Raw genomic sequence first — 22,146 nt, 5'->3', positions numbered from 1 at the left:
CACGGCTAAATAAACAAGAGTTTTACCTTCTGTGTGTTTCCTCTGTGTGTGTAGCATGCTCACATTCCCGAAGCAGTCTTCTTTACTTCCAAACATTACGCCATTTGGTTTTTATCTGCATTTAGAGCATGTTATTTAGGTCAGTGATGTTTTATTGCACTACAAAGGTGGTATAATGCTTTCAAGAGTATTTGACCAAAGAGCACAAGCACTTAAACAGCTCTTAATTGAGTCCTTCTCATATAAATGTAGACGGCCTTGTGTGTCCTTCTTTACTATGCATTACCACCAAATATTAGCTGACTTTAAAATACTGGGTGTATTCTTTTTTTTATTTTATTCTCATAATACATTTAGGTTATTAAATATATTTATATTTAGTAGTTATATATTTCCCTTCAGTATCCTTTACTCGTTTGTATCAGTAAGTAAACAGTAAATACTCACATTGTGTGGATTTGTATAGCTGAAATGGAGGGACACACTTCTTGTAAGTACATTTTGGTTTTTACCACAGACACCCATCACTTAAGTCCTGGGCCTTGACCGTCTTATTTAAGTGAACCACTTTGTGGAGTGAGCTTTGGCATCATTTTCACCGACACCACACATTCCAACCACAGCACTTAGGCAGGGTGTGGTCTGCTCTGCTCCATAGATAATGAATGATGTGAATAGCAACAAATAATTTTTTGGTGCTCATACATTTAAAAGTTTGGGATGGGATTTTGGTGCTTTTATGAGCATGCAAAAAAAAAAGGGGGTTTCTATGGACATACATTTGAATCAAAACAGTTTTGCTTCACAGTTGCAGTTTTTGTGGAATTTTCACTGAATATAATTTTTTTGTTTTCATCCTGCCCTAAAAGCGCTGTCACCAGATACACACAAACTGATACTCTGTGATGCCAATAAGCATTTCATTTTTATGTGCTTCTAATCCAACTGCTCATCTGAATCCTATCACGATATACATTTTCAATATGACATCAGTATATTTCTTGATTTGAGAACCTTTGTATGTATAAATCCTCTACAGCCCTGTAGAAGATGCAAATATCTGAATCATCATTCATGTTTTCAAGAGTATAGCCCATTGATTTGTTTCTTTCTGCCTTCCCCTGTAGCCCATAACTGCTGTGAGTCAGTTGTGGTCGCGCTGTGCTCAACTGTGGCGGATGGGTCTACACGTCAGGTGGCCACAGACAGGCTGCAGTTTGTGCAAGACCTGGCATTTGACATGGCCCAGTTCTTGGTGAGTGCAGTGGGCTGTGAGGATGGTCTGGAGGGAGCCATGATGTTGGATGAGTGTCAGATACCTCTGCAGGAGTGTGAGCGACTGGACCAAAGCCTAGCGCTGGCCCTCAGACACATAACACTCCCTGAAGGTTGGAGTCTACTGGGAAACAGAGAAGAAAGTACAGGTGAGTCCAGAATACATAATATTGTGTGGGTTTGACACACTTCAGAATCAGGTTTCACATGTTTTACTTTATCTCCGTTGGTCCACTTCCTTCTTTTTTTTTTTTTTCTTTGCTTGAGTCTCCATCAATAATGAAATGCTGTCATTATTATTTCTACTCATGTTTAAAGTCACGTCCATGAAAAACAGAGAAAATGTTCTTTTAGAGGTTTGAAATAGGGTCAAAGCCTCTGTCTACATCAGCCTGTTGAGGGAGCCTGACGACACTAATGTGAACAGCTCAGCTCTTACTCTAGACCTCAGCTGTTATTGAAGTTTTGGACAAAAACATTTATGTTTCTTTTATCGTACTGTAAATATGCTAGCAGTGGGGAATACTGCCAGGACAGCTAATCTTTTGAGAGGCTAGCATTTCTTGTCAGTCATGTTGAAGCTCTATCAATTTTCTATGAATCTTTTTTTCTTTTCTTTTTTTCATTCATGTTTGGTTACCATTCCTCATTTGAAATGCAGTGCTCCATATTTCAGGAACAGCATTCCAAGGGAGAAGAAGATCCCATTGTCCGAGATCAAAACTTAAAAGTTTCTCTGTCATTTTGAATTCTCGTCATGAAATAATATGAAATAATATGAAATGTAAAAAAATATATATAAAATATGAAAATTGAAAAAGAAAAGTTTAAGCTTATAAAAATATAAATGTCAAATATTTAATGGTGCAAGAATTTATAATATAAGCCTCTGCTGAAATTCTTATATAAATCTACAGTGTATTGATCTCAGCATGTGAAGTATTAAAGTGTTGTTGTCAATATGCTATATTTCACCATGTAAAGCGTAATCCAGGGAACTTCTTGCATCAGAAAATGATTGCCAAAAGCCATCTGGCTCACTGCTCTTTTATGTTCAGTATTCGTTACTGCCCATGAACTCAGCGTTCAGCTGAACATATGCAGTGCGTCAGTGTTTGTAGGCTGTGTTTGGTCTTACAGATTGTACCCATTCTGATATACAATGAATGGACCTGATTTGTAGATCAGATCTGTCCTCATACACAATTCCTTCCTGTATTCTGAAAGAGGTTTTGGTCATATGTTGTTATCTCTGATTGATTCAGCATGTCAGTGAGTGGGCGCAGGAAAAGTCTCTTGGTGCATGAAATATCCTGGAAATATGGTCTTTCAATTCCCAAACAGAATCCATCTCTCATATCTCATCTTCTTCTTCTTCTTCTTCTTCTTCTGACTGTACCTGAGGCTGACTTTCTGTACCGACTAACTGATTTCTCTGTCTTAGAGTTTGTGCCTCAGGAGACACTCCTGCATTTTGCTGCCCGGCGTGGACTCCACAAAGTGGCCAGCTTCCTCATACAGCTGCCCGGAGGACGAGAGGCCCTTTTCTTACCCAACAAACAGGGGTTAACTGCAGTCAGCATCGCCCAGAGCCGAGGACACTCCTCCTTCTTGGAGCTTCTTTCTCAGTAAGTAGCAATACATCACAAATTTTTTTTTTACATATTTTTAATACTCTAATTATATGTGGTCTTTTTTTATTACTGTAGGATTACAACATGTTATATATTAAGTAAGACCTTGGGGATATCATTACTGCATAGTGATGCCCTGGAAGCCATTTTACTACCCATCTCATGGATCTGAGCTACACTTTAGTGAATATCTAAGATTGGGGTTTCCTGTCCAGGTCATTTCAAGAACTGCACAGACTCCCTCACAGTACGAAGCAAAGTCGCAGCACACATAAAATGTTGCCTCACAAGTATCTTCACAATTATTCTGCTATGAGGTATATATCTTAAATTAGTAAGGGATTGTAGAAAATGCAACATTGACTGAGAACTGATACCAGTGGTTTTATTCATGATTTTCCTGGAGTTCAGTGCCTAATGACATGCCTTGAGGTTTGACGGAGACCATTCTTCTTCTTTAGCATGGCAAAATTAGAAAGACATGTTTTGGATATTCGATGTATTGCCATGGTTTGTAACTCAGTATGTTAATAGTATCTTTATCGTTTAATTATAATAATTAGCTAGATTTATATGATAAAATGACAGTTCCTTCCCCTGTGCACTTCTAGGTTCATGATGCGGTCATGTATTCCTTTATGAAATGGTACTGGATTGCTTTCACAAAAGTAATGTTGTGCTGTACTGGTGACATCACCTCGTTGAGTATGCCTCAGAGTGATCTTACGATTGCTTTCATTTTGGCCTCACAGTAAAAAGGTCCCTCCACCCAGGATTACGCAACAGATCCACTGCCAAGACTTTTGCTTGCTCTCATGTGTCTCTGCTTGCAAAGACGAAAACTTTGCAAACAATTTTGATACCATAAATTGTCAAAATAAGATACTTTACTCACAGATATTCCTTTAAACTCTAGAACTGTGTGGTCATCTTCTCTGAACATGTACTATATTTTGGACAGGGAGGAGACAAGTACACCATGCAGAACTACAACATTAAGAAAGATGTCCTCAGGTGCTCGCATGGTGCAGTATCACCCCTCTCTGGACACCTATACCCTCTCTGTGGGCACAGAACCCAGTGACCAACAGCCCTGTCTGGAGCAAGATGTCCAGGACCTGCACCATCTGATACTCTCACACTCTCAGCATAAGGTAAACTACCATTTATCCTGACGAGAGGATAGCAGCAGTCAGCAGTCTCTCTCCCTCTCTCCCTCCCCCTCTCCCTCTCTCCCTCTCTCTCTCTCTCTCTCTCTTTTAGTCTCAATCTAGTTCTCTTCTTTCTCTCTCTCTCTCTCTCTCTTTCTACTTTCCAGTGTCCCCTCAATTTGATTTAGCGTTTTAATAATATGTTGTGATGTTTGGTCATGTTAACTTCTTCTCTGGTCTGCTTGTAATTGCCCTTACTTTAACATTAAATTCAGAGAGAGAGAGAGAGAGAGAGAGAGAGAGAGAGAGAGAGAGAGGGAGCGAGAGAGTCTTGATAAGTTAATTTGACACTGATAATAGTCGAAAGGCTGCTTACGTCAGGAGGAAAATGCAAAAGCTGCTCTTGTGTTCCTTTTTTTGCAGGGAGGAGCTGTTTTTCAGCAGCAGTCAGAGTCACAACACACTGCCCAAGAATGTGGTGACAGCTTGGAGACAAGGAAGGCCTGTTTTGAACAGCCGCAACAAAACTCTCTCAATACTAAAGAGCAAGAGTTCACTACTTTTTGTGCCGAAGGAAAATCAAGAGAGAGCAGCGACTGGCTAAGTCTAAGTGAAAACAGGGAGAGTAACACTGGTTGCACTTTCAGCTCTGAAACTTCGGACTCTTCTGTGGACAATGGCGAGGTCCGGGTGTGCCCTTGTCAAAACACTGTGGGAGATTGTGAAGTGCAAAATCACAGCACAGCTGCTTGCGTAGTGAGCCCCAGGGAGGAGCAAGATAACGGTGAGATTGTCAAGAGCAAGTTCGAGGGTGAGAGTCCAGCCTGCAAAACCCCATCCTGTAAAAGAGAAGAGGAGGAAACTTCCAGAACTCAGGACTTTGTTTGTCTAGAACCAGGGAGTGCAGAGAGGCAGCAGGAGGAGGATTTCTCTGCTCAGGGAGAAGGTAGCAATCAGTCTGAGGAAAAAAAATTATCTACCCATAACCACAAAGCAGCAGCAGCAGCAACAACAGCACATATGGGTCTCACTCAGTCGTTAGAAACCTCTGAAACCTCCGAAACCTCCGAGACGTCTGGCGTGGAATCTACGGAATGTTCTGAGGATGACCAAAGTGAAAGTGAAGTTGAAGAGAGATACCTGTCTCTACTGCAATATGATATATCAAAGGAGGAAAACAAGAAACTTCTTGACACAGGTTCAGCCATATTGGTTCCACCTGGTTCCCAGTGTGAGGAAAGTGGGCAGAAATCACAAGAGACTGAATGGAAACCTGTTCATTTAAGCAAACCTGAATTGGAAAGCCCAGTAAACAGGATTGAAAAATGTCTGGAGTGCAGTGTAGAGGAAAATGAAGAGAGAGGGTCAAATGCAGATCAGAACTTGGGACAATGTGTCAAGACTGATGTTTCTCAACCCTGTGAACAGACCTTTGACCTTGGACAGTTCCTTGAGGATCAAACAGTGCAGAGATCAGCAGACAGTTGCCACAACGATGACTGTATAATTCATAAGGAATCAGAAGATGAGGCTGACCAGAACTCAGAGACTGATAAAGTCATGAGGATTTGTGACATAGAAGCTGAACTCAGTGATGCTACTGATGCTGAAATTTCGTCTCAGTTAGACCAAGGAGCATGCGCTAACATAGCGTGCCAGACTGAACAAAAATCAGTTGAATTACACGAGGAATCAGTATCCATTCCAGAGCTAAGAATTTCAGTAGAGGAAGTAAAGGAGAAAACGGAGAGTGAAAGTTCCAGTGATGCCACCCCCCTCCCCCCTGGCACAGAGCCTGAATCTTCTACCCCCTCAGGTGAGGACACGACAGAAGATGAAGAGCCAGAGTTCAAGTCCTCAGCCAAGGTCCTGGCAGACTCTGACAATGAACCACTTCAGGAGCTCAGGGAACACCAGCATGAGAATGCATTGGAATGTGAGAGGTATGAAATAGTAGAGGGCATAGAGGTTAAAGAACAGACTATGAAAGCAAAAATAGAGGAGAATAGGGATTCCTCTGTGCAGCAGGACTGTCCACTGAACCCAACAATCAAAATGACCTCATGTGACAGAGATAGTCGGCCTACACAGGGAGTGGAAAACATCCTTTTCTCAGCGGATTATGTGAATTCTAGGACTGACACAGCGCCTGAAAATGCCAGTGAATCTGGATGCACGACAGTTTCTCAAAATCCCGTAGGACATCATTCAAACAAGACCAAAGAAGACCTGTGCGAAACCAAAATTGGTGATGATAGTCTTCCGGTAACAGAGGAGAATTCTGTAGCCTCACTAATTAACAACAAAAGCACAGGTGACTCCTCTCCTCCGTCAGATGTAGCTGGACCAGCAGCTGAAATGGACAGTCTAGTCTCTGTGGAAGAGGAGTGTGAGTTCAGTCCTAATCTACTGGAGGGCTATGCAGTTCCTGTGGATTCAAACATTTCTGTGACAGAGAAGCAGGACGAACTGTGCAGTGACACACAGGAGAATTTTAGCACTACTCTTATCCCTGTGGAAAGGCTTAACACTTGTTCAGTGACAGGTGAGTCATAAAGAAGTGTTATAAAAATGTGTTTGATGTCTTCAGTAATATATAAAGCATCACAGCACTATGAGTAATTTAAAATGTCATCTAACTTCAGAGCGCCCCCCCCCCCCCCCCCAAGAATACATCTGAAAACAATGTGCCCTTTTGATAAGTTATGTACACTTTAGAATGTGCCTTTTAGATAGGGGAACAGTTGCAGTTATGGTGCTAACCTTTTCGTATCACAGTCTTTTATATAATGTGAGATAATGTGTATCGCAGTGTGTTTTTCGTATTTAGCTGTGTGTTTAATTATATTGATCTTCTGCTCATTTAGAGCAGGCTTGTCCAGACATAAACCTACCTGCTGCTGTCTTTTGCTTATTGTATGCCTGGTCTACGAAAACAGGCTTTTCTGAAGCTGGCCACAGTTCATTACATGTGCCAGAGGAACAATACACATTTTTAATCAACAGCCTAAATTATCGTATAATCCTTTCTTGCTCCATGTTAGCCTCTAAGAGGACCCCACCCTGTGTTTGATAAGTAGAAATAATTATTTCCTTAACATCTCAGGGAGTTACGATCACATGTGTTCATCACGCAGAGACGAATGAGAATCGGGTGTGTTTATATAGTCCAGGACTTACTTTATTTACAACACACTGTCTCATAGCAATGAATGAGCTCATCAGATGATCAGGAAAAACACAGCATGAAAGGTCATCTTCCATTCAAACATTTCCTGACCTTTTTAGTTCTGGAAGGACATAAAACACCAACGCCCACGTATGTAATACTTATTGTACCTTTCACAGAATGAAATAATGATACTGAAATAGCTTTACTGGCTATTTTCAGGAATGGTCGTGTTGTGTTGATGGCTTGTCCTTGAAGTAAGCGTTTTCCATTGATAATCGCACACTACATGAGTAATATTTTCTGGTCTCTCTCACTAAGCTTGAGCTGGGCATTGGTCCAAAATCCAGCCATTTGTTATGATTTGTGGCAATATGCAAGGAAATCTCTACAGCCTGCCCTCAGTTTCATGTTTCCACACCGTGTTGCATAATTGAATGTCCTCTGTCCAATCCAGATTCAGAGACAGAGGCAGAAGACCAGGTGGAGTGCAATGTCAGTATAGAAGAAGAGGTGTCCACGGTGAGTAGTACTGTTGTTTGCATCTGTTACCTCAGACTGAGGAAGTGAAAGTGAGGCCTGAAGCCAATGGGTTTAGTAAGCAGTGCATATTAAATGCAATGACAGATGAGTGGGGTTCTGTATTTTTTTTATTTATTTATTTTTGTTTCTTCTATATCATTTAAGGTTATCTTGGTTCAGTGTCAAAAGAGACAGAGATAGGAAAACCTTTTGGACTTTCTACTTTAATGGCTCCTCCTGGTGTTATTATGTGGTATAGCTGGTTATGGATGTGTTTGCACTCTCATGTCGGTGTAATAGCTTAACAGAGTCTCTCTGCTTTACCTCTATTGCTTCAAAACTTGCATCAAACTCTTTAGCTGTTAATGATTATATTAGTCTAATGAAATCCCAGAATTATTACTGAAGGAGCCATATAGCCTGTTTATGTTCAGATTCGATTTTGACCAACTATTCTTAAGTACACTTATTTCTCAGTTCGTCCATGGTAATGTTTACTGAATATGTTCCAAAGTCCTCTAAAAAGAAATTATGTTCTGTATGGTCACTCGAGGCAGAGTGGTGACTGTTCCCTAGATTTCTGTGCATAGTGTAAGAAAAGCAAGTTGCATTAGTGCTAGACTGTAAAGCTGGGTGCAATGTGGAAGTGTTTACTTTGGGAGAGGTCAAGCCAAAAGGGGTGGAGCAGAGGAAAATAGCAAAAAAAATGTGTGTGCGCGCATGTGTGTGTGTGTGTGTGTGTGTGTGAGAGCGTGTGTTTTTAGTGTGTGTGTGTGTGTGTGTGTGTGTTAGTAGCGTCCACATGAGATACTGAAAAACTCCAGTTCGTCACTCTGTCAGCATCCCAGAGCATACAACAAGACCCTTTACAGCCCACAGGTTTTTTATAAGAAGAAAAGAACTTGTGATATTCCTTGCAAGTAGAGTAAGATTGACTAGCTTTTTTTAAACGCTGTAAAATTTGGCAAAACAGAACTACACATTGTATATAGTTGCAACAGTTATGCAAGAAGATATTACAACATCCACACAGATTTAGATTTTTTTTTTTTTGGGTGGGGGGGGGGGGGTTTCTCTTTTAGATCAACAGTGAGGTGTGATGGTCTCTGGGTAACAGCCTGCCTGTCAGGCTCTTTACGTCTGTGTGGTTCTGTGGGGAGGGGGCTGTTGTTTGTGTTGCTACAGTTGTGTTCTGCAAACACTGAAATTCTTTTTGCTTAGATTTGCTTTGAATGTCATCTGCCCTTTGAATGTCATCTGCCCTCAGCCAGCCTTTGTGCTTGCTTCAGCTCAGGAGATGGTAAGCAGATGGAAAAAATCACTGGAAGGTGTAGCCTTGTGAAAGCTGGCCGTCGGATTTCCTTCATGCGCAGGGTGTGTATCCATGGCACACCGGCCATTCAGTAGTCTGAGGTCATTTAGTCCTGGTGTCATTTGATGGCCATTTGAAAACATCTTGTCAAACGACTGGCTCCATTATCAATCTGTCCCAGTGGACTGACTTTCCTGCTGCTCAGGAACTGAGCTCATAGCTGTGATTCACTGAGAGAGACAGAGAGAGAGAGAGAGAGAGTAAGAGAGAGAGAGAAGGCGGGGTGGGAGGTGTGTGAAGGAGGGTGAAAGAGGCAGAGCGAGTGAAAGGGGCAGGCTCTTCACACAGATGTGAAAGATTAGGAGCCTCTCATTTTTCCAAAAGCTCTACCAGAGGACTACAGACTCTGCATTTCAGGACCTCATGTTGGAAATAAACAGCTTCTTGTACAGTAACATTTTTTCACTTATTTGGGAGAGATGTATGAACGACACAAGCGGAGATATAGACTATGTGCTAAGGGGAAGACAGCGGTGGATGTGGTTTTGATAAAGGTAGGAATTTGACTTTGTCCCTCAAACTGTGTTGACAATTATTCCTACAACAGTCTGATTATTTTTCTGGTTACTTATACTCGTGAATATTTTTTGTAACTGATGTTGAAGTTCTGTGTCTGATATTTGTTGAAGTGTTGTTGTCACTCTGTGAATTATAAGGCTTTTCCTATGTTAATTCGCATGCATATAAAATCGAACAGTATAATAAAACAGTTGTCAGTGACTTCTAATAAGAGATGTAATTTATATTTTCCCTCTGAATGCTCAGTTGTTAAGGTAGAGTTAAGTGGAAGAATTAACTAATCAAATTTAACAATGGAAATAAAATGATCTATCATAGTGATAATGAGTGATGTCAAGCGTTTCATTGATTCAGACAGTCGGGGAGTCTGAACCCAGGATTGTGTGTGCTGGGTGGGGTTTGTTTTTGTATATGTTATGTGGCCCTTCAAGACTTTAGCCTGGGAACACTCAACTTTGCTTCTTAGTAGGAGAGTGGGATGTCACAGAACGCAAAAAAGTTGAGTATCAGCAGAAGAACATCTGCTTCCATTACTGTGCCGAAACATAAAGATCGATTTAGAATTGAATGAGACACCATTTGCGCTGTCTCTTCAACTTGGACATTGAAAAGTATTTTTCAGACTTCCTGGATCACTGCTGTTGATAACTCAGTTTTTCTTCTCTGCATAGCTGAATGGTAGGACTTCTCAGTGTTCCCTCACAGTTTAACTCATCACTCTTAATCCCTAAAGCAAATGCCTGTGGTTGCAGGCAGAGGGTTGTGATGGATTGGTCAGTCCGTTGGCATTCCTCTATACGGATCAGAATGCCTGCCACTCTTAACAACCTTTTTCTGTCCTTTTTTTTTTTTTAAAGCTGTATACCTTTTCCTGCTTGGCCGGGTCCATAACTGTCTGATGGGTTTGTGTATCCCGCTGTAGACGTAGACTGGTTGGTGTTTAAGGGATATATGGATGCGGAGTGAGGGGCTGTGGAGTTGGTGGTGGCCTGGTAGTCAGTTCTCAGATTCTAACGGTTTCCTTTGGCTCTTCGCCTGGAGAGACTGATGGAAACGGGCGTCTGGCCAAGTGACTTCATAATGCTGCACTCCCTTCAAATCACAATCTTCACATGAGTACACCAGAGTTTGGGCTCTGTAAACTTCAAGAAAAAAAAAAAAAAAAAAGAAAAGAAAAAAGCCCGGAAAGGAGCATCACTTAAATGGTTCCCTAAGGACGCCAGAACACTTAACAGTGCTCACACGTCAGAATGTACTGAGAGTGCTCCATTAATTGATCAATTTACTTTACAATTCTGCCACTTTAAATGGTGGTCAGAGAGTTATAGTAGCCTTCCCCCTACCCCCACACCCCCTGCACCCCCCTTGAGCCAAGCATCCATCAAGCATCAGTCTACAGTCTTTTATTTTTAAACCATATGTGTTTTTATTGGGTACATTCTTGCATTTCTGCTTCCGACCAAGCTTGTTGGCACTGCCTTTTCAGTTGTTCCCTTGGCTTTAGAAGTATGCAGTGAGAACAGCAGTGGTGCCAAATTTTGGTGTGGAACCTGAGGCCATGTCGTTTGGATAGAGGTAGGGGAAACAGAGCCTGAGCTCAGTATGGAGACTGTGAAAAAGGGTCGTGGAGCTACACAGAAACTCACATCAGTTTGAGTTTTACAAAGCTACAAACCAAACAAAGAAACCACGATACCTTAGTGTTGGATGGATAACCTAAAGATTTTTTTTTCTTGTGTGGTATAGAATACCTTTGAAGTTTTAAAAAAAGCCCTTTTCACCCTATTGAAAAACCTGATTGCATATTCAATTCAATTCAATTCAAGTTTAATTCCATAGACTCTGGTGTTAAAATTGACACTTCCTGGAGGAAAGGTGCTGATGTTGAGTCAGCAGCAATTATTTCACAAACATCAGTCCTGACAGCATACATATATTCATTTTAAGAACATCCTAACAAATCCATCGCCACTGCTGTTGGTTTGTGCATTACCTCCGGTGGAAATGTGAAATGAGTGAAAATCTCAGAGTTTAGTTTGTATTTTACAGTGCGGTGAAAATGAAAGCAAAATGTGGGGAACCACAGGTTTTGAAGCCTCTTCTTGAGAGACACCATTAAATCCTTTTCCCAAAGGCTGCTTTTCCCACTTCACCGTTACACATATTACAGATGTAAACGTATGTCTCTTGGCTATTGTTTGATCATGTGTTATTCTGGTGCTGTTGGTCTATTGAAATATATGCATATATAGGATGTACATGTGTATGAATAAAAGAGTTTTCAAAAGACTGAGCCCCCCCCCTCCCCTCCCCCCCCAACCCATTGAATCAGAACTAAATGAACATGAAGTGTCATGTTCTTCCTACTCTGTGCGTCATCTTTAATGACACCACCCAGAATTTAATACTTTAATTACAGAGGTGCTTTCTAGCTCTCCTCAGCCTTGCAGTCTGTAAGCCTTGTAGTGTCTCTCACAGCTAATCTTTAGATTATCAGTGTGTTTGTCTTCCCTCACCTATGGCTATTTTATATCCGCAACACAACTGAGGTTTTTTTTTTACAGGGTTTTTCTTTAAATGTATGTGAATATATGATTGCGTGTGCTTACGTGTCTACTTGCTTTTTGCATGCTTACATGTGTATGTGTGTATGTATATGTGTGCATGTGAGCGTGTAGGCACTATCTATCCTCTCCTGAGGCAGTTCCTGAGGCCCCTGGGTGGGACAACACAAATCTGTGTTTCTTGGCTGCACAGTTCTCAGAAGCACACAGTGGCAGCTCAGTGGAGCAGGGGGAAGGCCAATCAATAGAGCACTGTGTGTATTGTTAATTGCTTTAAAACTGTGCAGGGTGCTCTGCTTTACAACCTCCTGGGGTGTAAACATAATTAGCTGCTGACCAGAAGGGAAATATGAACTGCTTTTAGGATAGATCTGAGGGGATACGGTCAGAGCGCTACTCTCTCCTCTTTGCTCTCTCTCTCTCTCTCTCTCTCTTTCTATTTCTTTCTCTAACCTGTTTTCTCTCCAGTTCAGTCCCCTCAGTTCATGACTTCCTTTTGTTAAGTGCTCTCTCATTGTGCTGTACTTGCTCTTCAGGCACTGGTGGTAAACTCTTAAACAATATGTGGTTTCTGTGTAATAGAGCTCAGGAGGCTTTTCATTTTGGTTTTAAACTAGGTGAGTGGCCAGCAGTATAGTGCTTCTCTTTCATACAGATTCTATTTTGTGAACACTTGTTTAAAGGTGCTTTGTCAGTATTGGATGCTCCAAATAGCAATTGTAATCTGAGACATGGGTAAACAACAATATGTTTATGTTTTGTCATAAAGATCAAAAGAGTCTTTTACCTCATACCCCTAGCCCTGGAAATCTTAAAAAAAAAAAAAAAAAAAAAGATTTAATCAGTCACAGTCTAATAGTTGAAATCAGAAATATGTGTATTACTGTTTATTTGGTCCTTTTCTTCCTACTCTGAACCACTGTTGTGGGGGCAAAGTATATGCAAATATCGCATCCCTTGAAACACAGTGCCTTTACCATACGTTAGCTCCAGATTTGCTGGCGTCAGCTCCAGCCCTACCCTGTGGAGCTTTCACACAGTGACCAGGATGAAGTTCATTTTCCATTTCTCCTTTATGTTCTTCTCAATTAAGAGGCTTTCGTATTGTCTGTAAACACAGCTGACGTTGAAACGTACAGCTATAAGTGCTCAAGTCATGTGTATCCTCAAAGATCTGAAGTCATCTGTGTGGAGTTAGGCTCAGATTTATTATAATCAAGGCCCATTGGTTCGTCTTCATACCCATGTTTAGAGGGGCTTAGTGAGATTGCCCTGATTGCCGAAGCTGCTGCTTTGTCTCAGTGGTGGCATGAAAGTGCTGTGTGGTCTTTTTCTGGGTTTGACACACAGCTGCTTGGGGTCTTGAGTGTTTGGACTCAGATAGAAGGCTGAATAGCGTCATATGTACAGTCTTTGACTCTGTGTGTGTGGGTGGAGTTGTTGTCTATCTTTTAAGAAGTGATTAAAAGATATTTCCTAAAGAGTGCTATTGTAGCATGTGGGTGTGTGAGGGTGAAGTGCTAAACGTTTTGTTGTTTAGCACAGAGAGCTATTCATTTTGGAAGTGCAGACTACCTAATCCTTTGTCTGATATATGACCTCTGCTTCAACCTGTAGTTGAATGACTTCATTTTTGTCATGTTTATATTAAAAGATATATTTACCATTGGCATACTTCAGTTCTGTGTCCTCTTTTTCCAGGAGAGTCATTTGCATGTGTGAGATTGTTCCTCTTTCTATTGGCAGATCCATAAAGAGACGGATGCTGTTGGTCTGAATGGTCTGCAACCCTCCACTAATAACAGCCTGCTGGAGAAGAGATCAATCTCTGATTCCATGGGTAAGATTCTCTCTGCTCTCCAATGTCTTAAATCTTGCAAGAGTCATTTGGCTGCATGAGAAGCAATTTTGTTGTCTAATTTCTACATTCTCCCTCACCAATACTGAAAGCTGAAAGTGATGTGATTACATGCCAGATCCTACAATTTGTATGGAGGGATACTTTATGCTGGTCACTGACCAGCAGACTTTGGGCAAATATAGTTCATGTGTGGAAGAAACTGAACGGAAGGGCAGGTCTGTTGTGCCAGGCACCCCAAAGAAAAGAGTTATATGACTATGTTAATACATTCTGAACTGTTGTTTTCTTTGCCTTGTGCTTTGTACCTGTGCTACAGAATGTGCTTTATGACTTAATTTGTGTTTGTTTGGTGGAAATGTTATTCATTTCCCTCCGACCTGTTTAAAATATTTTCACGGTCTTGTACGCCATTTACTGAACAAGCTCAACAGCGCTGCCAGTGCGACGCTGTACCTTGCTGACATCCAGAATTGGTTTTTAAAGTAATCCAGAGCTGTCTTGTCACTTAAACGACACGGAGACTTGATTGAGTCAATGGGGCTCATTTAGAAGGGAGTAGAGGCCCATGGAAACAAAGGACAGCTGTAGCAGTGCCAGCAGAGCCCTCCCCTTTTTCCCAAGCCCTGCTACCACCTGTGCTGTGTGTGACAGCTGTCAAAGCTCACACTCTCCTGCCAGATCTCCTGAATGGATGGGACAGGGTTTGGCTTAAGGACAGCTCTAGATCCCTCTAACCAACATATAACAGCCATGACATCAGGACTGGCAAACCACGGGGCAGTTCTCGGTCTCTCTCACGCCACGCACACCGTCAGTAAGAAGGAAAAAAGGATGAAATACAGAATAATATGACTGACTCACAGAAACTGAAAGAGTGACGCGAAGACAGCGAGAGATGTGAAAGACGTGTGCGTGAGAGAGCGAAAGACAAGGAGAGCGAAAGACAGTGAGAGAGAAAGAGAAAGAGAGAGAAAGAGAGGGTTCTAAATGAACTTTTTGAAGTTTAGAGATGAATTTGGTTACTGTGGTCTGGTGACACACATCATGACACTGAGTGTGTTTGTCCCCTCCTACAGGAGAAGCAGATGATTTGTTCCTGCTGTAGTTTATGGGTCACTACCACTTCCTCATGGTTACACGAACGTGTCACACGGGCATCTGTTCAAGAGGAAAAAAAAACCTAGAAAAAGTAGTTTTCTACTGAGTGGCAGAGATTGTCGTAGGTTTTTGCTTTTGCTGTCATCCTTTAAGCCTCTGCAGAAACAACTGAATGGACTTGTATTAAGAAATACTGTAGCGCTCAGGTTGGTTTTCAGTGCTGATTGGTGAATATGATAACAAAGACCTTTTTTGGACTGTTGTGAGAAGTGAATGTCTTTTATGTGTGGGGTTGCAGATTGTCATCAGTCTCCAGCTGAATACCGACTAGGCAGATCTGTCTCAGCCTCAAACCAAGACTCCAACAGTGACACAGATGGCTTCCTCAGCACAGACGTCGGAGATGACAGTGTCTTCAGAAAGGTGAGAGAGACAAAAGGGAATGAGGTTGTATGAAAAATGGAAAGAGTGGAGTAAGAGAGACGGAAGAGCAGTCTCTGTGTCTGAAATGTCTCAACCATTTGAATTAGAATGTGACATTTTATCGGTTTTGTTTTTCATCATTTAAAAAAAAAAAATCCGGCAGCTGTTTAGGGCAAACTTCCTGTTCTGCAGAAATGTAGGTCTTCCACACTCAAGGGTTTTTTTTTTTTCCTCTGAGGTCATGTGATGGTGATGGTTATTATTTCCCTTGAGCAGCTCCAAACTACAGCCCCCGACTCTTAAAGCAGCCACCCCTTCCTTGCCCCTCACACGCACACACACACACACACACACACACACACACACACACACACACACACACACACACGTTCAGTGGAAGTCATTTCTGGGGCACATGAATAGCATGCTTTCATCCCCTGAGCCCCAACAAAAAGCTCTGTGTGTCAGGAACACAGGAACTCCCTCCTGTCTCTCTCTCACGCTATCGCTGCACAACACAATGCGCCAACCAAAACCTCACACTTAACACTCAGCGCAAAATTATTTAGACTCAGGTGTGTGTCTGCATGGATAGGAGTGGTTGTGTGTTTAAAGAGATTTCTGTGTTAAGTGTGTATGAACAGAGGTGAGTTGCTCTGTCTGTACTTTGCCCTTCAGAGGAAACCTTCTCTGATGTAAATAAGGTAATTACTTAGAGCTTGTAATCTGATGCGCTGCTTTTGAGAAACAGTTGAGAGCAAACAGCTGTCAAAGATCCAATCTAAGCTTTAGACATTTTCACTTATTTTAATCAGAGTATAGTAGTCAGCATGTACAGTAACGCTTTCTCTGACGGTGTCCTTTAGATGTAGGGGAGTTTTTACTCAATGAGATAAAGAAGGTTAATGAAGACTGTAATGCTGCATTCCAATGTGCACTTTTTGTAAGTGTAATGTCGTGTGTGTGTGTGTGTGTGTGTGTGTGTGTGTGTGTGCGCGCGCGTGCGCATTCTCAGGGGGATGAGCCAATAGCGGGGGACAGCACCAGTGAGGTGTCCGTGTCCTGCTCTTCGACAGATGACACGACCAGTGTGGGCCATCCCAGCTCTTCTGCAGACAGTTGTGTGGAAGGGCCCAGCTGGACTACTGAAGAGGTGAGGCAAGCAGGAAGTGCAGGAGGAGGTGAGGCTGAAGAGGAGGCCAAGGACCGTGTAACAGATGTGTTGATGCACTCTGCCGTCCTTCGCACTAGCGTCCGTTCTCTTTCACCCTCACGTCGCCACAGCTGGGGTCCCGGCAAGAACTCTGAACGAGAAACAGAGATGAACCAGCGCAGGTCAGTTCAGCTCTGCTACACGGTTCTAAGCCAATGTCCTGCTTGTAAATGTATTGTTACTGTACTTTAATAGCAGCATCTTGTCTACATCACTAATCTCATAGTGCATTAATTGTTGCAAGAAGCTCTGTGTACTCCCATTGCAGTTGATGGTCCCAAGAATTTTCTTTATAATATTCAGTCCAAGGTGTACCCCATTCCCTTATTATATCCGTGATTTGCGCAGTAAGAATTAAAGATATAAAGATAAGTGTATGTTGAATACAGTTAGAGAAGAGTCTTTGCTAATGACACTGGTGATGTGGAATGTATAGCAGAGGACAATCAAAATCTTGCTTGGGCTGCAGTCATGTAACACAAGGCGCTTTTTCTTATGAGGGCCTGGAAAGTTTTTTTACATATGCATTACCATAATCCAGCTCTGTATTTCATCTTTTTATACATTACTCTATCTCTTTTACTTATGTCTCTTTTTCTCACCCATCATAAAGCCTTTTACATATTGCTCTTCACTGCTGACAGTGCTTTGCATTGAACAGAATGGTCCAGAATGAATTGTTTTAACATCTTCTCATTATTCTTACCCTGTTACCTCTGTCCCTTTCAGTTGTTTACGAAAAATTGGGGAAGAGCAGCCAACCATTCAAAGACGGAGGTATTTGTCAATTTGTCCTTTACTAAATGCACTTTAGAGCTCTCTCTTTAGATGTTTATAGTTATAAGACAAATAGAAGGAGTTATAAGGTAGTTCGCTGCTTTACTTTAAGACTGATTCCACTCTTAGCCTTGTCCATCCATCGATCCTTCAGGTATGTTTCCATACCCTGTCCTCTTCCTGAACCTGGTTCCTGTGTCATTTTGTGCATGCTCAGCGCCAACTTTATCTCCATCTTCAGTCTTAGCCGGTGTTTCTCTCGGCATCTATCAGTCGTCAGTTTGATAAGATTAGTCAACTCCTCAGTCCCTGACTGACTGTGAGCTCAGCACAGGGCCATGCAGGCAGCCATCCCTTTTGACTAGGACACAAAGCTTTTTGCATCAGCATTTGCATTACCTTTTGTCTCAGAGGGGCAGACAAAGACAAAGAGTGCTTTGGAGTGAGAGTGCCTAGGTGAAAGACTACACGTGTATTGTTCTTCCTTTTTTTATTTCATTGCCGCAGTTTGATAACACACAGACAGATTGTTGTTGTTTTTCCAAGTTGTTGTGGGCTCAGAGAAAACATTACCAAAGTCATGTTGTGCACAGTTTGCACAGAATCACTAGTATATTTGTTTTGATAAGCACGCCAGATGTCAGGTGAGTCAAACCGCCCGTGTAGATCTGGGTGAGATGTGTATTTTGTGAAATGTGTAAATTGTGTGTTTTAGAGCTGTGATAGCACTGAAAGGCTTTTTTTTTCTTTGCATATTTCTGTGTATCATTGAAATGATTGAATGATGTGCTTATTCCTGTCTTTTTCTGTTGTATTAAAAACATTATGCTCTTGTCAGTTAAACTCAGTCTCTGCTCTGTGGATAAAATGATTCTTTTATATTCAGGGCTGGCTGAGCATCTCTCACTGTCTGATGTGTGGTTTTGATCTTGTTGCTGTCTGCAGTTACAGTCTGGAGGGCCTGGTATCTGAGACAGAAAATGGAAAACGTTGGACTCCACGGGGAGACACCCCTCGGGATCCCAGTGGGGTGCAGCACCAAACCAGTGAGGAATGGGGATCTTTAGTATCCTTGACTGAAGAGGAGCTGGAGTCTGACCTCTGTAATCAGAGCTGTCAGGTAATGCACCACTTAAAACCTACCACAGCGTCTGACGACCTTGTCCGAAACCTACAAACTTACCCTCTCTCCGTCTTACCCTCTCATCTTACTGATTTACAACTGCTGATTAGATGATGGCAAACCTGACGACTACATAAACTATCCCACTGACTTAGACATTGCCATTTCTGGTCCAAAGTGCTGAGGAAGAGGGGGGCTTTTTAACAGTATTTCATACACATTCAACATTACTTCTTTGTTGGTCTTAGAAATCATCTTTATCCAGTAACTTCAATGCTGACCTTGAACTTTTTCCTGTTTCAGAAAACGAGGAGATATCAGCCACTGAAACAAAGCTGTCAATCCATGAACCTCACAAAATCTGTTTCCATGCTGTCCATCAGCCATAGGGACACTGATGGTGAGTTAAACTACGAGTTGAACCCTAAATTGCTTTCTCTGTCTCTGTATGCTTCTTCAATTAGAGGAGAAAGTCTTGTGTAATTGGTAGTCTAGTTCAACTGGAGGGGTGTAGTGCAGTTGATCAGGTTTAAAGCTAAAGAGATGTGTGAGTCTTGCACCTGGCCCCCTGCTAGTTTCTTGCCATAGGAGAGCAGCTCATTACTGCTGCTGTAGTCCCCTGTGCACACCTCCCTGTGGAATCCTGTGGTCTGGGTTGGATTATGTGTGCAGCAGAGATGTTACTGCTCTGTCTCTTCTCTGTTTTAATGAGTTTATGCTCTGATTTCTTTTGTGCCCTTCACTGGGATGCCCAGCAAAAGGACGGATTCGGCGAAAGAGACGAATCTCCTTTGCTTTCAACATCTCTCCCATCTTAAACAAATCTAAAAATGTTTTTAATCTCAGTTCTTCATCCAGTGATGAGGAAGATAACTTCAGTAAGTAATGTCAGAGAGTCTCAGCATAGTCATTCCCTTATGTAGTGCCCCGGTAGCATTAGCATAGGAAGTGTAAATTAATGTATTCTTATTCGAAACTCAGCAGGCTAAAAAAATTTCGTCCTCCCTTGCCCTGGAATACTGCCATTTTTATTTAAATGTCCGTATGTGTGTGTGTGTGTGTGTGTGTGTGTGTGTGTGTGTGTCCTTTTAAATGTCCTTCCACATCTTTCCAGCCTTTTCCTTTGGATTAGAAATCTCCATTTACTGAAATGTTTGCAATATTTTTTTCATCTCCATGACCGAGTTGCTACCAACACAAACTTGCCAACTTTCTCCGCTTTGTCCTCTTTTGGATTTGTGTATTCAGAAGATGGCCTCAGAATAAAACAGTTCTGAAACAGAACAGCTGGCAGCGACATTGTGTTTGGAATGCTTTAGTGTAAAATATTGTTGATATCCAATACTCTGTAGGGAGGGAAATGTTTAAGATAGAATGCCATTTTTATGATACACACAGCTGGTATAGCACAGGAGCAAAATCTTTGAAAAATTGTGTCTTAAAGCAAGAAAAACAAACCTCAGTGAAATAAGATCATAAAGTACTTATGGATTTATTCTTCAGTATATAGTTCTCTCAGTCTAGGTGTAAAAAGAACACCACAAAAACCCTCAAAAAAAGAGAATACAATAAAACTTCCAGTTTGAAAAGAAAAAACCTATTGAAAACATATCAGCCTATGTTCACCAAACCAATTTTATTTGAGTTTGTGGGGAATTGTGTCTCCCAGTCCCACTAGGTAAACGATGCAAAGTGCCACTATCTCAGGAATGTTCTAGGCCCATCATGCCCTTTGGTTAGCCATTGTTCTTTAAATGAGCTCATCATCAGTGTGTTTGTCTCTCTCCACAGGCCTGAGTTCATTCTCCAGCACAACAAGCTCCCTGGGACACAGGTGGGCACCCTGTCAAATCTCATTCAGTAATTATACGTTTGAGATACGCTACATCAGCTCATACTACTGTTTACACAGCTCTCTCTCTGTGACCTGAATTCAGCTGCATTGAACAGGGTCGCACAAATATGTCAATATGTTTTTTTTTTTCATCCTGTGCTCATTTTCTGTCTAACTTGATCATTCAAAACAAATCAGCCTAATTTGCGTAGGTATCATATGATTTAATGTGTTAACTATTTCAGTTGTTTACTGACAGGTATTATCTGGCATACCCTGGAGAATTTAGCTGATTTGATTCATTTATTTAGTTAGTAATTTAACAGGCACAGTGTGCAAAACAATTGCAGCCTTTTGTCTGTGAGCTTATGTCTGAATTCTTCTTGCTTTGGCCAGTATCACAGAGGAGGAGCCAGGGCCGTTGAGAGGTGATTTTGAGGTGAAGAGTGTTACCAAAGTGAGCCGCACCTTCAGTTATCTCAAGAGCAAGATGTACAAAAAGGCCAGGGTAAGTCTGCATGCAACACCCTCTTCCTCATTCTGCTTTTCAAGCAAGTAACAGTTTGCAACGTTAAACTCCAAGACGTATTTCTTCTCTGATGAAGAGTAAGTGACACACTGAGAGAAAGTTATAATATAACGTAATCGAGGAGCTAGATTTCCTATCGTCACGTAAAATAGCTAAGAGTTTTTTTTTTTTTAACTTTAGGGAACTGTTCCGAGAGAAGTGCACTGTGGGACAGCATGTCTGTAATATGTTATCTGTGAGTGGTAAAGGAAGTCAGACAGGAAGATGAGACATAGCATGGCTTCATTCTCTGCTGTGAGTTCGGCAGTTCAGTCTGAATGCCTCATTTGGAGAAGTTCCATAATACGTTAGATCAACGTTAGATCAGTTATTAGATCAACTCATCCCCCGTCAATCAAAAAAAAAAAAAAAGATGACCCATGTTACTTGTTGATTTTCACAGTTACTTTGTGCGTTGTATGTTTTTTTTGATGGATATAATCTAGTTAGATTATCTAATAGAGACCTTAAATGTGCTGTGCCTAGGGGATAGTGATGAAAAATAAGATGGGTTGGGTTCAGATGTATAAGAAATGGGTGTAATACGTTAAGTGCAGTGTTGGAAGCAGCCCCTCCTACCCTCGGCTCACCGCTTCCTCCCATGTCTGTGCGCTGTCAGCTGAACGAGTGTTGTCAGTGCACGCAGCTGACAAACCTTGTGGCTCCTTCTCCCAGAGTAATGTTTCATAGAAAATTCTGTAAGGTGCAGGGCCATTATATGAAGTTAAAGAACGTCAAAGGGCAAGAGGTAGGATCATTCTGCAACATAGCATCTGCTGGAAATGTGGAAAAATACTCTTAGTTGTTGGAGGTCAGCTTAGTGATTTGTGTTTGTGGCTTTTTAATGTCATCATTCGAAGAGTTATGTATACAGCTTGCTGAGTTTTTGAAATTACTTTTAATGACTTGAACAGTCATAATGATAATGAGTAATCAGTGTTAATGTCGACTATATGTGCTGTAATGTCTAATCAGTGTACCAAATCAGTACACAGTGACACATTAGGGTGAATTTGACTAAAAAACCTGGAAGCTTGACAGAT

General features: G+C 41.6%; 1 protein-coding gene across 2 annotated transcripts in view; it reads left to right on the top strand.

Moving 5' to 3' along the window:
• Nucleotides 1-22,146, top strand: part of LOC115805432 (A-kinase anchoring protein 13) — a 41,212-nt gene that overhangs the window by 7,054 nt on the left and 12,012 nt on the right. For both annotated transcript variants that reach the window (XM_030766012.1, XM_030766011.1), the window contains exons 4-16: nt 1,128-1,424; nt 2,720-2,903; nt 3,871-4,063; nt 4,484-6,605; nt 7,687-7,751; nt 13,953-14,046; nt 15,464-15,588; nt 16,604-16,923; nt 17,531-17,578; nt 18,524-18,698; nt 19,005-19,101; nt 20,493-20,535; nt 20,932-21,043. In XM_030766012.1, the coding sequence (XP_030621872.1) occupies nt 1,128-1,424; nt 2,720-2,903; nt 3,871-4,063; nt 4,484-6,605; nt 7,687-7,751; nt 13,953-14,046; nt 15,464-15,588; nt 16,604-16,923; nt 17,531-17,578; nt 18,524-18,698; nt 19,005-19,101; nt 20,493-20,535; nt 20,932-21,043 (3,875 nt within the window). The remainder of the gene's footprint in view (nt 1-1,127; nt 1,425-2,719; nt 2,904-3,870; nt 4,064-4,483; nt 6,606-7,686; nt 7,752-13,952; nt 14,047-15,463; nt 15,589-16,603; nt 16,924-17,530; nt 17,579-18,523; nt 18,699-19,004; nt 19,102-20,492; nt 20,536-20,931; nt 21,044-22,146) is intronic.

Source organism: Chanos chanos, chromosome 2 (genome assembly GCF_902362185.1).
Source record: "Chanos chanos chromosome 2, fChaCha1.1, whole genome shotgun sequence".
Taxonomy (NCBI): Eukaryota; Metazoa; Chordata; class Actinopteri; order Gonorynchiformes; family Chanidae; genus Chanos; species Chanos chanos.
The sequence above is the reverse complement of the archived record's forward strand: the minus strand, read 5'-3'. Positions and strand labels throughout refer to the sequence as shown.